We start from the raw sequence: 15,407 nt of genomic DNA on the forward strand, positions 1-15,407 counted from the left end.
ATCCCCCACAACCCTTAAAAGTATAGCACCTTATAGCACACTTAAGCGCTATAATGTGCTATAAACTTAAAGCCTTCAGTCCTAAACAACCTTAGATTATTATACAAATATTTACATTAATTTAATAAAGAAAAAAATTACAGAAATTTCTATTATTAAATACACTAGTTCAATAACGTAATAGCATATTTAATATTTATTAAATAAATTTATAAGGCTTTATAAGTAGGTAAGTATGTTGGCGATGATATTTCCTACAGTGGTAGAAAAGTGGAGGAACTGTGGGGCTGAGGTATATCTTGGTCTAAACTTTTGGCCACAACCTTCGTATGTAGCACTATCATAATAGGTAGATGCCCGATCTCGATACAAAGCTTAGCAGGACTAGGTACATAAACATTGAAGTTCAGCATATCTAGATTCAAGATCATTGGTCAGACCCTGAACTGGGGTAGTTAGGTACAAGCGGGCAGTTACCAGCCAATTCTTCCAAGGAAAGCACTAAAAACCCGCAATATTTGAACCAAAATGGGGACTACCTAGGTACATAGGGTAAGGTGAGACACTGACAGGTCGGAATCATGATTCCTATGCGGAGACAGCTGATAACCGATACCGATCTTAGTATAGCGTATTATGTATGGGTCCCAGGGACTTGGAGTCATCCATATGGATAAGTATTGGGTGCGGAGAATTAGCATTAGCGCCCCCCCCAATGGGTCCCCATAGCTGACACCCTAGCGATACTGCGGGATCAGAGATAAAAAGGTTGTGTGGTCCCGTATTGCGGGCCAGGAATTAGCGATCCGATGTTTCCAGGGCCTTTCAATGTTCAATGTTCAATGTTCATCTTTACATTCTCAGTGCCAGTTGCCAGTGCCAGTGTCTACCTAGTAGGTAGACTTTATAGTACATACTTCCTTACATAACATACCACCTACCTGGTAACTACCAGTGACCTGGTACTAGCAGTAGTACCTACTATACTAACCTACCCAGTACATAGGTAGTATCTATATAGCCCTGGAGCACTGAGCACTGAGCACTGAGCACTCCTATACCGTATACCATGAGAGTCGCCGGTAGTACCTCTGCTAGGGCTGCTGAGGCCAAAAGACGGGCACGTCGAGTCCCTGAGGATCAACGTAAGCGTGGCATACAGAGTTGTGATCTCTGTCGAAAGGTGAATAGCCTATCTACCTACCTACCTAACACCTAACTTTACATCATCTAGACCATCTACATCATCCGTTTTCCTCATTCGAGTCGCTGACCTTAAAACCTCTCGGAATAGAAACGTTGTAGATGCATCCCAGCCCCTGGGAAGGACAATCGCTGCACAACATGTCTTGCCCAGAATAGCTCTTGCACCTTCACTCTCCCCCGCAAGACTCGCTTCTACGGGAATCTTGAGGATCTCAGTGATCGGTAGGTTTTATCTCTTAAAAATAGCCCATGTAGGATTTGCAATTCGGGCTTGTTACTCCGAGACTATACGCTAAGCCTTACGTACCTAGCTTTCGTTGTCTAGAGGCTATTGTCAGGGGAGCCTTCCCGGATGAGCCTACAGATTCAGTCGCGGATCTCATACACCTCGGCCAAACTCGAGGATACCAAATGCCGGATTTATCTCAGAATTCGGAAACGCCAGTGAAGATAGACGACGCCTTGAGGATACCACATCAGCCAGAGATATCAGTTGAGGAGGACTTCCCCGATGCCCCTATTGCCAACCATCCTGCTCGCCCGAGAGCGAAGTCTAATCCCATCCCTGCTGCGTACCAGGAGAACTTGCAGTCTGACGATGGCCCTGTATCCCTTGTAACCGATACTTCCGGCAAGGAGCACTACATTGGACCGTCTGGTGGCCTTCAGTTTCTTGGTCAGCTGCGGAGGCTTTTGATATCAAAAGAGCACACGCCCGAAATGCGGTCCCCACCACCCCCAAGTGCTATTTCCAAGTTTACCGAGGATGATGGAGCCCAAGCGCTTGAAGCTGAAGATGTCTCTGAAGATAGCCTAGACACCAAGAACGTTGATGATCCATCCAATGCTGCCATGCATCACCAGCGGTCGCCTACGAGTATCGCTTCCCCGGAGAGTGACTTTATGCGGAGGTCAACTATTAGCATAGAAGATCACTGGAGACGGCTACCTGCACCAGAAATAGTCGACAAGTTGTTGAATTCTTTCTTTCAAAACGTCCACGATGACTTCGTCCTCTTCCACCGTGGAACATTTGAGGGTGACTACGAAGCTCAGGCTCGCAGGTTATATCATAACGGAACACAGCCACATGAAGATAAGGAGGTCGATCTAGGATTGCTCGCATGTATCCACATGATGCTCGTGTTTGGCAGCATGAGCGATTCTACCATTGGCGGGACTGGCCTTGATCATAATATGCTTCGAAGACAATGCGTAGCCTCTGCAAGGTCCCTTTTACCACACCTCATAGGAAAATGTACCCTCTACAACCTTAGAGCCTTGCTTCTCCTAGGGCTATTCCTACACAACAATAATGAAAGGAATGCCACCTGGAACCTTGTGGGAACAGCGACCCGAGTTGGCTTTGCCTTAGGATTGCATCGGAGAGACACCGAGTCCGCTTTCAACCCGATCGACAGAGAAATCAGAAAGAGGATTTTCTGTACGCTCTACGGATTTGAACAATTTCTAGCCACAAGTCTCGGTCGGCCCAGCGGCATGAATGATTCTGACGTTGAAGTTATCCCTCCTCGACCAGGAATGTGTAAGTTTCTAGGGTTTATCTACTGCCATTGTTCTCTTTCTGCTCAACTTGGAAAGGAAAATTTGTTGCAAATAGCCTTACCAAATTCTGCAGTTCTGATAATCATCTGATTGAGAGATTAAGCTAACATTACATCGTAGTGGATGGTGACGGAGGCGGGGGTGACGCCGTACTAGCTGCATTTACCTTACGGTTACATCGCATACTCGGAAGAAGTAGAGTAAGCCAAGATGCAAAGATTAGCGCCGAAGTAATCCACGAGTCCAAACTTCTCACCCCTGAAGCGGCTCTGCTCAGCCTTGGACGATGGAAAGCAGATCTAGCCAAGCATCCATGGTTGAATATACCATCCATCAAGACAGGCGAGAGTCTCTTCGACGACAAGGAATCGGGGGCTATTGCGCTTGATGAAATCAAGTCACCCTTGCGCTGGCAGAGTCGATCGTCGCTAAGGGCTGCACTAATGTTACAGCTCCAATATCACTATACCGCCATATTCGCGACCCGCCCCTTTCTTCTACAAGAGTTAGCGGCTAGCGGCCAAGGGGAACAAGAAAGTCCTACTCACCGGCAAACTTCGCTTGCAGTTCAGTGCGTACGTCACGCCACCCAGTTGGCTATGATATGTCTGTTGCTGGACTCGTTTGGTCTAGTCAATGGCGTTTCTGGTTTAGACATATTCTACTTTTATTGGGCTGCCATGATAATGTCACTAGGTATGTTACGGCGTCACCCGCCCTCCGAAGAAGCTCGAGTACTGGCAGCTTTAAGTGGCCTAGTTGCACAGCTCAGGGTGGCGGCGGGAAAAGTTGAGAAGAGTGGCACCATGAAGCGCTTTGCCACACTGTTCGCTGCCTTCGCTGATTATGTCAATTATCGCTGCTGGCCCTCTAAGGCAGCGATCACGAACATGAATGAAATGCGAGGAAACTGCGTGCCTGAACGAGAGGATCATGTGGACCCTAACCACGCAGCACTTGGAGCGACTCAGCCTGTGCCAAACACCTTTGTAGGCTCTGGCGGGTTCGACCCTTTCCATTGGTCGAACCCCATGGTTCCCCTCGGACACACCATCGAAGGAGGGGGTGGACTTGACGGGTTTGCAGGCTGGGCTAACGGTATTGGGGCAGTTGGAAATGGCGTCGATTGGATGGGCTCATTGATGACTCCAGGCATTGACATGCCGTTGGAGTATGGAGGTCCTTCCATGAGACATCCATAATTCAAGTGAAATTCCTTGTTTGAGAGAAAGAAACAAACGTTGTGCTATCCAGAGATTTATTTTCTACCCACGGGTGTATTTAAGTTGGAGCTCTTAATTTGGGTACGTTGCAATTTGCGAGGCGTAGGGGGGGATGGATGGATTTTCTAGATAGGCAATTAGTAGGGGAAAGGGATGACCATTTGGTCTTGTAAATAGCATGGTATAAATAATATACGAAGAGGTCTTTTTGGGTTATTCGATGTGCAAGTTTGATCTTATGAGTATCTCGATGGTTTCCTTTTCTTTGGTCAGCATTATCTACCTAACCTACCTAGTAGGTTAACCAGACCGAGCTTGGAGCACTTCAGGGTCGGACAAGATGATGATAACGTTGGAAAATATTCGACATTGTCGATCTTATAATAAAAGAGCTTACTATGAAGCCGAGTAGACGGATTCGCGTCGTTAGCGGCGGAAACCAATGAGATTAGCTCAATAGCCAAGACACTCTATTCTTTGGGGCTGTGGGAGATATCGAAAGGGGGAGTCATGCATCCGAGATAGTTACGTATGTTCCACCCCCACAGGCATGGGATGAACGGCACGCCTGTTTGCCTATCGGATTTTTGGGCAAGGTACAGCCTAGAGACATGGCACCATCCTATTATGTGTGTCTCTTTGTATGGTTCGTGGGTTTTCTTGATCAAGGGACGCAAGCATGTGTGAGTATCGGGGAGGACCTACTTGGCCTCAACAGCTACCTTGCCTTAATTACATGCCTACCTGGGCAGGCAGGCCACTAAGTGTATAAAGTAGACGTGCTGTCTGCTGCTACATGGCACGTTCGGATTTCAAGTGCCTACCTAGTCTTGACGGCTCGATTTATAAATACTAGGTACTGACCAATGCCACCAGCCAACATATGTATGAGCATTCTCATCGTCGGCGCTGGACTTGGCGGTCTTGCCGCCGCTCTAGCGCTGCAGGCCGATGGCCACAAAGTCCGTATACTTGATGCGGTTTCAGAATTTGCCGAGGTGAGTGTCTATTTGTGGTATGGTGTTGGGTGCATTGAGCTACCTATTAACGCCCAGAAACAGGCCGGTGCGGGCATCAGGGTGCCGCCAAACTCGACCCGACTTCTGCGACGCTGGGGCGTCGATCTAGAAAATATGAAAAAGTCCGTGTCAAGAAGGTATCATTTCGTCCGGTGGCAAGATGGGTCGACGATGGTAAAGATACCATTTGACAGCATTGAAGAAAAGTATGGTGCCCCTTATTATCTGGTGCACCGCGCAGATCTCCACGAGGCACTCTTAACAGCAGTGCGGGAAGCAGGTGTCGAGGTGCTAAATCGACAACGAGTCGTTTCCTACGACTTTCAGGAACCCAGCGTCACCACTCAAACCGGCGAAGTGTTTACTGCGGACTTGGTGATTGCCGCCGATGGTATTAAGTCAATCACACGGCCGCTGCTCACAGGCCAACCTGACGTCCCTCGCGACACAGGAGATGTAGCTTACAGGATCCTCCTTCCGGCGGAGAAGTTGCTGGTGGATCCCGAACTGGCAAGCTTGATCACAGATCCATGTACGACATCGTGGTGCGGGCCGGATGCTCATATTGTCGGCTATCCTATCCGCAACGGTGAATTGTACAATGCCGTCGTATGTGCGACCTCCTATAACGAGACGACGGACGAGGTATGGGTGATCAAGGGTGACAATGGCGAACTGTGCAAGCGCTTTGCGAGCTGGGAGCCCCGCGTTCGGAAGCTCTTTGCGCTTACGGGGGATTTCATGAAATGGCGGCTCTGCGACCTACCCGACCTATCGCGCTGGGTACACCCCTCCGGCAAGGTGCTGCTTCTCGGCGATAGCTGCCACCCGATGCTCCCGTATCTCGCCCAGGGCGCCGCACAAGCTTTTGAAGACGCTGCCGCTTTACGGCAGTGCTTGGCCACCACATATGTAGACCTCAAGGATGCACTAGCACGCTATGAAGCGGTTCGCAAGCCGCGCGTCACTCTTGTCCAGGCTAAGACGAGAGAGCATCAGTATATCCTGCATATAGACGATGGTGAGGAACAGGAGCTGCGGGATAGGCGGCTTCAGATCAACGGTGATGAGAATCCAATTTTCTGGGGCTGTGAGGAGCGGCGGGAATGGCTATTTGGGCATGATGCGGAGGTCCTGGAGAGTGGTGGTGGTAACTGGCGTATGCTTCCAGCTGATGCTGATGATGCGGTCACTTGAATGCCAGGGAATATGTCAATACGAGGTCCCTCCAAGCTGTACTAGGAAAGGTGTAGTACTATGGGGTTTGTGAGAAGATGTTCAAGACATGCCATTTCTTTTTTAGCCCCTATTACTAAATACACTTGAACAACAGTATGTTCTGAAGGCATATGTTGAAGTGGGATAGGTGTCTAGTATCCTTCGCTTAGTCTGATGGCGGTTCGAATACCTACTAGGTACACAGGAAATTAAGCTCACTTCATGTATATAATCGATACAGCTTATCAGGTCAACTATGAGAGCTCTTCTAGTCTTATTCTCAAATTTGTACATACCAGACAATCGGTTCCCTTACCGCCAAGCTAGGTGACTCCACATCTCCAATGCCACCCCCTTACCTCCAACAAAGGGGCACAGTGAGCCAAACAAATACTACATAGTAACTTACATCCCTAGATACCTACCTACCTTGGTAGGCATGTAGCTTAGAAACTCATCTGAATGCTAATAATACGCCCCAGTATGTGAACGGGCACTTATATGTCCAGCCCACGATGGCTTCACATACTCACATGCTCCATAAGCTACTAGGTACCTATCCACTACACGCAGGTGAATCCAACAGAAATGAACACCATTAATAGGTATTTACGATTCACTCTTAGACTACTTCGATGACGTGAATGATTATTCTCTGGTGTCTCTCATAAACTAGCCCCTGACTCATTAACTGGAATGAATGCGTTTCTTAAGGTAGTGAGCAGGTAAGTCAATAACGGTCAGATCCGTTAACTTTCTAATCCGACCATATGTTCAAGTTTGTAGATTTGTCATCCTGCCTTTCCTGACGTAAGTATACCAGGGGAATCTCACAGTTCGGTTCCTACCCAGGTAAGTATGTACAACCATGGTCCCCACCTATGCAGTTGTGGTCACTCCAGCAAGGGGGGGATTCCTATCGCCTATTCGAGTTGTTGGTTAACAATAGGCAACTACCTAGGTAATCAATGCGTTTACTGGTGTAAGTTCCCAAGGTCAATAAGCACTTGATATGCAAGATCACGGAACAGTTTAATAAAACCAACAGAGTGATCTATTACCCGAAAAGCTTATCACCAAGAGGTTTACTCGTCTTCAAGTTCGCGTCAACTTCTCCTCACTTACCCAGGAAACCCTTAATATTGCTTCTTATTTCAAGATGGCATTGAACGTAGGTGAAGTAGAACTTCTCACGGAGAAAATCGAGGCTCTGGCGAACAATCCTCGCATAGCCTCAGAGCTTCAAGACGAGACCCTCCGCTGCAGATTGCGGGAGGCGAGCCGAAAACTATCGTATACAATGGAAGTACCAGGGGATACAGTCCACCGAATAATCAATACCGTAAGCACTGTATGCCATGAATCCCCAAGTCCATGTGTTAATAAAGAGTGCAACTAGCCGTTGCAACTTGCCCTTGCCCAGGTCGGTGTCGAAACAAGACTCTTCGAGATACTCTGCGAAAACGATGGACGAACAGTCACGAATGGGGAGCTTGCAGAAAAGACCAGCATTGACCCGGTTCTGATGAGTATGTACGCATATAGGGTCAACCTTTCCAGCTGAGAATTAATAAGGAGTAGAAAGGCTGCTGCGATATTATCAATCCGAAGGGATGATCTCACAGCCTGAAAATGACGGCTACTCCTCGAATAATATCACCGAGGGTATGACTTCTGATGCCGGTCGACATGGCATCAGATATTTGTGAGTATTAACTCTATAACTAGTACGGACTGTGGTTCTGACATAGTACTGCCAGCTTCGATCTAGTATCTCCATCATTCATGGCATTTCCCCGTTTCCTGCGCGAAACCGGATATGTCAATCCTACTGACCCCAATCACTGCGCCTGGCACCTCGGTCATAACACTTTCCTGTCTCCCTTTGCCTGGCTGCAGAATCATCCAGAACAGCTGATCAACTTTCTGCCATGGATGGCTTCTAACCGCGTTGGTCAGCTATCATTCCTAGACGTGATGGACTTCGAGAATGAGCTAGCTCAGGGCACAACTGAGTCGACCGTTCTCTTCGTGGACATCGGTGGTGCACTAGGCCATCAATGTGTTGCTCTAAGGAAAAAATACCCCAAACTCCCAGGTCGCATTATTCTCCAAGATCAAGCGCCAGTCATTGAGCAAGTAAGGAAGAGTCCGTTGCCAGGTTTCGACGGCATCGAGACGGAACCGTATGACTTCTTCACTCCGCAACCCATCAAAGGTATGATGCCGAGTTTCTATCTCTTTTGATCGTAAAAGTTTTAACCTACGTACGTTCCAGGTGCTCGTGTCTATTATCTCCGCAACGTCCTTCATGACTGGCCAAACCATAAGTGTAATGAAATTCTTCACAACGTTAAGGCTAGCATGACCAAGGAATCGGTGCTTCTTATCGATGAAATGGTCCTCTCAGAGCGTGGTACCCCATGGAGGGCGGCCCAGTTGGATATGGCAATGATGGCCTTTTTAGCTGCCACAGAGAGAACCAAGCCGGAGTGGCGAACTTTACTTGATGAGTGTGGTTTCAAGGTTCTGAGGATATTCAAGTATGCGGAAGATTGTGAATATTCTGTGTTGGTTACTGTCCTCAAATAGATTATAATATCTGGATATTTAAAAGGTTAGGCACACAGTGGGTGCCCAGATGGTGAGGTGCTAGATATGCAGTAAGAGAATCATCAAAAACAAAGTTAGTTGAGGGCAAACTGTGACTGTCAGTGAGATAATTTAGATATTAAGTATCGACCCCTTAATCTGATCACTTGCTACGTATACTATCCAACTTATCAATCCTACCTAGCTACCTAACCTTAGTATAGTTCCTCGATCTTATGAAATTCTTCTCATATAGTATTACTAATCGCACTTATTTCTACTAGAATCTCTTAAGTACTATCAAATACCAAAGGTTCTTTTAGGATGTGCAGCGAACTTGAATGCATTAAGCTCTTGAACCTTTACTAGAAATCTGTGTCGTTGAATGCCTTGTACGATTATGAACGAGTTCTTCCGTGCTAACGCCACGCAACACTTAAGTTCTTTACAACGGCCAAAGAAAGGGACACACATAATATTAAATCAATCATAGCTTGAAAAGACTGAATTCATTAAAATAACATTTATATACCTAGTGCCTATGTTCCATGTGCCTTATATGCCATGGCTCCACTAGGCCAGCCTAGATATTGGCACAGCGCCATCGTAGTCTAGAATAAAGCAAGCTTTCTTCCATCCTTCTGCTTTCCTTTTGGTTGTCGTCTTACCTGAGACGTCCTAAATAGTTTTTCGAGGCGCAAGCTTGTACGATGCCCCAAGCTGGTCTTTCATGATCCTGTGAAGCTGCTTGAACACATCATCGGAAAGGAGGCTACCGTCCGCTTCGTAGCTTGGATCGACTAGCGGGCTATCCTCCAGTGTAAGCTGGGTATAGACTCTAGTGGCGAGTTCAATCTCCTCCCCTTCATCCAATTCCTCGCAGAACCTGGCCACAAGCCGGATAACCGTGAGACGACAAGCAATGTTGTCATCTTGGTATCCCCTGACATGTGAGAAGGGCTCACCTGCTTCTGCGAGATGCTCTACATTCATCAGTTGTGTATCTAACACCTGACCCTCCCGGTGTCGTGCTATACCACATTGACTACACCTCCCTGATCGTGTTGGTTTACGACGTAGTAGGAATTGGCGTAATTTTTCACCTTTGGTTATCTTTTCAGTGCATTGGCAGTTAGCCTTAAATTCTGTGTCCCCCATTGGTGCTCGAATCAGCAAACGGGATGTCTGATAAGGGAGGACTCGGAATGGAACGCGGTTGAGAATGAATGAGGACCTACCTGGAAATCAAGCCGAATTGATGCTAATACATCCGGGTATTCGTTATGTCTGTGGTTGCATTTAGAATTTGACCAGACACAGTGATACCGTACTCCAGTTTTATAATAGAAAACCGTGTAGAATATGCTCTTTGAGTATCTGGTGACACAAAAAATATACCGGTCTCTTTATGCTACGATCTCGACGTGGTTGTGTTGTAACAATGCATACAATGTCTTTACTTCTCGTCTACTCATGAACACCACGCTTAGGCTAGGTACTTGGTGTTCGTATGGCAACATACCTACTTACTTACCTGAGGTATAGAAAGGTACCCAACAGCACCCCTCGGTATGATATTGCGTGCAAGCTGATCCAATGGTGATTGTCTGGGTACATGGGTAGGTAGCCATTGGGGGGATTGTATAGGTAGACAATGAATAATCGAGAATACCTTCATCAAAGAAATCTACTTAACATCAACAACTACACTGTTTCTTATTAATGGAGAAATACAACATCGATATATGAAAACATAGAAGTAATTAGCCCCATTTGAACGATCCCTTAGAAGTTCCTGATACGAGTCCTTTGACCCCTATCATCTTCACCCCTCACTATTATCCCGACTTTCGTCGGCTCCTTCGCTAAGCCCTTACTGGGATATCTATCTGTCCACTTGCGGAATTGAAAGGGGGTGTTAACGGGAAGCTGTATTCGAATACATATATATAGTATATGTTGAGCTTTGATACTCAATTTTGCCTCCCCCCCTTTCAGACCTAGTACCCACCTATGTCATCGTATTTTATTCTAACAATGGGACTGTTCATGAATCCTTTGATACGAGATCAACCGGCTGTCTGGATCCGAAAAGGTCGAACAATCGACAAGTAGGTACCTAGGTATCAGGGTAAACTCTCGGATCTCAAGGAAGTGTTCGTAGCCATAACATATCCTACAACATCTATGATTGAAGCCCCAATTGAATTGCAATGACTGGTACGAATGCCGCACACCCCTCATCACGCAATGTTTTGCTCCGACGATATCTCTAAGATGGCAACTGTGAAGCCTGTTAAAACTCCACCATCCTACACAATTTTCGCTGTATGACATGTCCCTGCGCTTTAAGGGGTAAGAAGATAAGGGGGGGCAACTTTTAACAACTCAAAAGCGGGTTCACTGCTACCTAGTGACGACGACTCAAAGTAGACGACGCCTACTTGGTACTAGGTAAGATGCCTAGTGATGCAACAACCTGGTAGGCAATCACAGTCGGCGTGGGGCAGAAAGGGGAACGAGACGTCTCGTAACGATCTTAGTTAAGATGTCAAGAAATGCGTTGCGCAACTTAAGGTCGGATGCAAATTCCTCATAGATAACCGCAGCAGAATTGTGATTTATTCAAGCTTCGCGGCAATGCAATGCAACGATGCTATGTGCGAGCAAACGGATATTTTAACAGAAACTCCCAACTGTGCGCCTTTACTTCGTAGTCAGGATAAAGTACATAGACCGTCAACTCTTCGACACTACAATGCCCCAATCCATGATGATAATAATAATAATAATAAAAATGTTGCCTGGAAAGTATCAAATTAACAATTCGACATAGAACCAAATATTGCGGAAGGGACAGCAAGGGCAAGAATAATCGCGATGCCTGGGAGAAGGGCACTTCGAGTTCCCGCTATATGGGTATAAGCCGTATCTCTAGCAAGATTCGTAAACAGCAAGAAAGTGTGTCGTATGTAGGTCAGATTATACCGAATTCTTCAGCATTTAAATGAGCTGAATGGTATATATCGTTGTCGTCCACCAACCGCCAAGATCTATTTCATCTGCTAGTTAGCCGAGTATAGTTCTTAGCTCTTTCGTCGTATCCCCCGATGTTTCTCATCCTTTTTTTTTAAACCTCTTATTTTTATGTGCATCTTTTTTTTTCTGTTTTCCCCACGGAACGCCCCAGATTTTCATACCAACATAACTCGTAACAATCAACCGATTTTTACCTCATCTAAAGGCACCTGGGGGATGTGTGGAGCTCCCAACAGACTTTCCCGTTGTTCCCGTTTTCGCCTTCCTAACCTATCACACCATTCTTCGGCACTGACAATAGTGCCGTCAAGGACTCCCGATACCTGAGACATCATATCAAGACCCTCTTTGGCAAGCACCAATACACGTTGAGCGCTTTCCCGTGTCTCCTTCTCTTGTATCTCTTGGCTTTCTTCTCCACCTTGGCCATGATGGCTATCACCCATCATGCTTGCGACCCTGAACCTTTGGGGCAGGCTAGTCAAATGGCGTCTGACCAGCTCTCGCGCATTCTCCGGTAGAGCTCCACCAGCATATTTGCTGACTGTGTTGATGACATCTTGAAGAGTTCTGAGTAAATCCATCCTCAGCTCCGCGATCTTAGCTGCGAGTTGATTCCTATCTGCTGGACCACCCACAAATGTGCCACTCATTGGGTGATCACCATCTGCATGTTCAGCTTCCGTTTTCTCGTATTTCTCCATAGTAGATTTTAAAGAGTTGACGACGTTTCCAACGCGAACATTAGCCCACCGAAGCCAACTCAAGCAGTACTTAAGACTTCTTAGACTTTCCTCGCTCATGGCGATACTGAGTCCGGATGTCGACATAATGAGCCGGGACTGCCATGCTGCACTATTTGGCCGCGCTTCCGAAGGGCCAAGCTGCTCTACGTAGGGAGGTGATCGTAGCTCATCATATGCTGGTAGAGTGTCTACGGTACTGGCAATCGAGAGTCGACGGTCGTGAGGGGGGTCAAATGAGGCCCTCGGTGTCTGCATACCAGATCCAGGCTCGGGTGTTGTTTCCCTAAAACCGCCGGACCCGTCTACCCTTCGGCGCTTATTAGAACCATGCTCGGCAGCTTCGAGGTCAGAACTTTGCGACTTGTGCCTCCTCCCGCCTCCTAAAAACCATCTTACGCCGCCTTCTACACCAGTAACACGACCTACTGATCCCACGGTATTTGCCAGAGGAATCACATATCCTTCTACATATTCAGCGCTTGTCTTGAATCTCGGCGAGTAGTTCTTAGAGTGAACGTAAGCGGAAGTAGCGCCCTCGATGGTCGTAGCTAGTAAGGGGTGCGATGTGGTCAGTAGCGATATTAGTGGTTCGGGATAAGGTCCGTTCGTTTGGGAATGCGGCGACCCAGGGGATGGTGTGTGTTTGTTCTGTGGAGAAGAAACAAAGTCTATAGGTAGGATATCAATTATCAGTATTCACGCTGAGGTATGCGCGACAAAGGGCTATCGTTTATGATATTAGACAGGGGAGAACTGACCTGCTCTTAAATCTCCTAGGGCCTCAGCAGCCATTCGTACATCTGGATCGTCTAGACTAACGCTGCTGGCTCTTCCATCCTGAAAACGATCCGGTGACGGAGCACTTATGCCGCTATTACTACCCGAGTCTACATCCATCCGCATGGGCGAATCGGGGTTCTGGGCATGGCTTGGATTGTAATACGCAGTAAGGGGATTGAGACTGGGCCAGTGAGTTATGGGTGGAGGCGCGGGAGGAGAGTAAGCTGGCTCTGGCGGGTGGGATGGTGTGTATAGGGGGGCGGAGGAGGCTGTGAGTGAAGAGAGAGAAGGGAGATGATGATCGTTGGGTCTCTTCTCATCATTATTCTGCGCATTCGATAACTTGATAGGAGCCAGTTCAGTCTTTGGCGGGTCGGGAAACCTCAAGCTAGCCGAGTCGTGAGCTTGCGCATAGGATGGGGGAGGGTATAATGGAAGTTGAAAAGTCCGGTCGAATCGATCGAATCGGTCTAACATGCCAGACCTGTGATCAGGAGGCGGCGATACATGGTGAGGGTCAGGTTTCTGAAGCAGACTTTGCTTCTGATCGTGAATGGGGGATGGGTGGAGTGACATGTGATTGTGTTGCTCCATTGTGAACTCCATTTGTGAATTCTCTTTGAGGAAGGCCGAAAGCACTTCTCCCAGTCTCTCTAGCTAGCGATATGTCGCAAACAGAAGATATGAATAGCAATCATCTGCACATTGGCGACAGGTTTAATTTCGGAAGATATGGATAGTATCATGTATACTAGGAGGCGCATAAATGTCGAGAGGTGGTAGCGTACTATACAGAAGAAACGATCGCCTTTTTCGGAGGTGTATGTTTTTAATGTTTTAGGTAGACAGTGATTATGATGGTATAATGGTATAAATAATAATGACTCGTCAAATCGGATTACCTGATTAATCGCAATAGCAAGTAATAATAAAACATACGATACACACAGTTTGTGAAAGGAAATGAAAATGAAAGATGAAATAGGTAATAAAGTAAGATTGTAAAGTAAAGTGGTGAAATTGATCAGAGAAGAAAGAAGTGGGAAGAGTTCAATATGGATTATGGAATAGAATACGGAGTACGGAATATGGGTATGAATCTTGGTTGGCTGGTATCGGTAGTAATAAAGTGAGTGATAAGTACTGTAATAAGGTCAGGCCTGATCAGATTTCGGTGTGAGATGATGGAAGAACCAAGAGACAACGGCAATGTTAAGACATGGAATCCGTTTATGGGGCCCCGGGCCATCCAATATGCAGGTGTTTCTGGTGGACCGCGGTGGGAAAGGAGTGACCACAGGCCTTTTCTAGACAGCCTTGGAGCCTAGAAAAAATGAAAAATGAAAAGAAAAGGTGGGAATAGTATGTAGAAAAAGGGTCTTACGCGCATGATGGGGGAGGAATAACCTACCAAGGTCTAAGGTATTGTATGTACATACATGTATGTATTGCATTCAATGTTCAAGTTGTATTGTTATCGTAATTTGTACCTTCCTATGGTACTGTAACTGTAACTAACTGTATGTAAGTGTTAGGCCCTAGGGTGCTGAAAAATACCCTATCACAGCTTATCACAGGCTATTAGAAATCCACGCTATAATACATCATGGCCAAAGCGAGGCGATTTCAGTGGTAAATTCGACAGGTCAGGCGGCCATCTTTCGTTACTACCAGGGGAAAGTAAGAGACAAGCATGCGGCAACCGGCAGCGTCTTAAGATACCAGGGAGGATCTTGGATCCTGAGTGGTCAGCCCAAGCTCGGGTTCAATTTTTATTGGTCAAAACCTTCAGGATCTGGTCCACATGGAGCTTCCCCAAGAATATCAATCTGTATGTAGTATGTACAGTCCCTCGTACGGTACCGACAGACCTTGAAAGGGATCGGCTTGTGAAAGCCTTACGACTTTTTACCTTTACCATACGAGGCCACATGTGCACACATATTGAATCGACATTGAAGGATGCAACCACGTGCAGTTTTCATGGGCTATTTATTCATTCATTTCCCTTGCTCAGC

General features: G+C 46.7%; 5 protein-coding genes across 5 annotated transcripts; 3 read left to right on the plus strand and 2 right to left on the minus strand.

Moving 5' to 3' along the window:
- Positions 1–713: 713 nt before the first annotated feature.
- On the plus strand, positions 714–4,544 carry GGS25DRAFT_488742 (fungal-specific transcription factor domain-containing protein). Its single transcript, XM_049260845.1, has 4 exons — positions 714–1,183; positions 1,295–1,428; positions 1,518–2,752; positions 2,893–4,544. The coding sequence occupies exons 1-4, from the start codon at positions 1,070–1,072 to the stop codon at positions 3,972–3,974; spliced, it is 2,565 nt and encodes an 854-aa protein (XP_049116200.1). The 5' UTR covers positions 714–1,069; the 3' UTR covers positions 3,975–4,544.
- GGS25DRAFT_488746 (salicylate hydroxylase) lies at positions 4,545–6,554 on the plus strand. The gene has a single exon (XM_049260846.1). It carries the CDS (start codon positions 4,862–4,864, stop codon positions 6,209–6,211), a length of 1,350 nt encoding a protein of 449 aa, XP_049116201.1. The 5' UTR covers positions 4,545–4,861; the 3' UTR covers positions 6,212–6,554.
- A 551-nt stretch (positions 6,555–7,105) lies between these two features.
- On the plus strand, positions 7,106–9,086 carry GGS25DRAFT_488748 (putative sterigmatocystin 8-O-methyltransferase precursor). Its single transcript, XM_049260847.1, has 5 exons — positions 7,106–7,574; positions 7,632–7,761; positions 7,814–7,937; positions 7,993–8,450; positions 8,511–9,086. The coding sequence occupies exons 1-5, from the start codon at positions 7,392–7,394 to the stop codon at positions 8,822–8,824; spliced, it is 1,209 nt and encodes a 402-aa protein (XP_049116202.1). The 5' UTR covers positions 7,106–7,391; the 3' UTR covers positions 8,825–9,086.
- A 416-nt stretch (positions 9,087–9,502) lies between these two features.
- On the minus strand, positions 9,503–9,817 carry GGS25DRAFT_521226 (uncharacterized protein; the record flags this gene model as incomplete). The annotated part of the gene is made up of 1 exon (XM_049264018.1): positions 9,503–9,817. One exon carries the CDS (start codon positions 9,815–9,817, stop codon positions 9,503–9,505), a length of 315 nt encoding a protein of 104 aa, XP_049116203.1.
- A 2,027-nt stretch (positions 9,818–11,844) lies between these two features.
- GGS25DRAFT_260267 (transcription factor Opi1-domain-containing protein) lies at positions 11,845–14,222 on the minus strand. Its single transcript, XM_049257277.1, has 2 exons — positions 13,368–14,222; positions 11,845–13,277 (listed from the first exon to the last, which is right to left on the minus strand). The coding sequence occupies exons 1-2, from the start codon at positions 13,993–13,995 to the stop codon at positions 12,043–12,045; spliced, it is 1,863 nt and encodes a 620-aa protein (XP_049116204.1). The 5' UTR covers positions 13,996–14,222; the 3' UTR covers positions 11,845–12,042.
- Between the last annotated feature and the right edge of the window lie 1,185 nt (positions 14,223–15,407).

Source organism: Hypoxylon fragiforme, assembly GCF_022984875.1.
Source record: "Hypoxylon fragiforme strain CBS 206.31 chromosome Unknown GGS25scaffold_5, whole genome shotgun sequence".
Lineage (NCBI taxonomy): Eukaryota > Fungi > Ascomycota > Sordariomycetes > Xylariales > Hypoxylaceae > Hypoxylon > Hypoxylon fragiforme.

Bases quoted from the DNA above. Each gene is read 5' to 3' on its own strand.
- GGS25DRAFT_260267 (XM_049257277.1), bottom strand. From the start codon at position 13,995: ATGGAGTTCACAATGGAGCAACACAATCACATGTCACTCCACCCATCC. The intron at 13,278-13,367 runs GTCAGTTCTCCC...TCCTACCTATAG, and splicing joins CCTAGGAGATTTAAGAGCAG to ACTTTGTTTCTTCTCCACAG.
- GGS25DRAFT_488742 (XM_049260845.1), top strand. From the start codon at position 1,070: ATGAGAGTCGCCGGTAGTACCTCTGCTAGGGCTGCTGAGGCCAAAAGA. The intron at 1,184-1,294 runs GTGAATAGCCTA...CTCTCGGAATAG, and splicing joins GTTGTGATCTCTGTCGAAAG to AAACGTTGTAGATGCATCCC. The intron at 2,753-2,892 runs GTAAGTTTCTAG...ATTACATCGTAG, and splicing joins CCCTCCTCGACCAGGAATGT to TGGATGGTGACGGAGGCGGG.
- GGS25DRAFT_488746 (XM_049260846.1), top strand. From the start codon at position 4,862: ATGCCACCAGCCAACATATGTATGAGCATTCTCATCGTCGGCGCTGGA.
- GGS25DRAFT_488748 (XM_049260847.1), top strand. From the start codon at position 7,392: ATGGCATTGAACGTAGGTGAAGTAGAACTTCTCACGGAGAAAATCGAG. The intron at 7,762-7,813 runs GTATGTACGCAT...AATAAGGAGTAG, and splicing joins CATTGACCCGGTTCTGATGA to AAAGGCTGCTGCGATATTAT. The intron at 7,938-7,992 runs GTGAGTATTAAC...TAGTACTGCCAG, and splicing joins CGACATGGCATCAGATATTT to CTTCGATCTAGTATCTCCAT.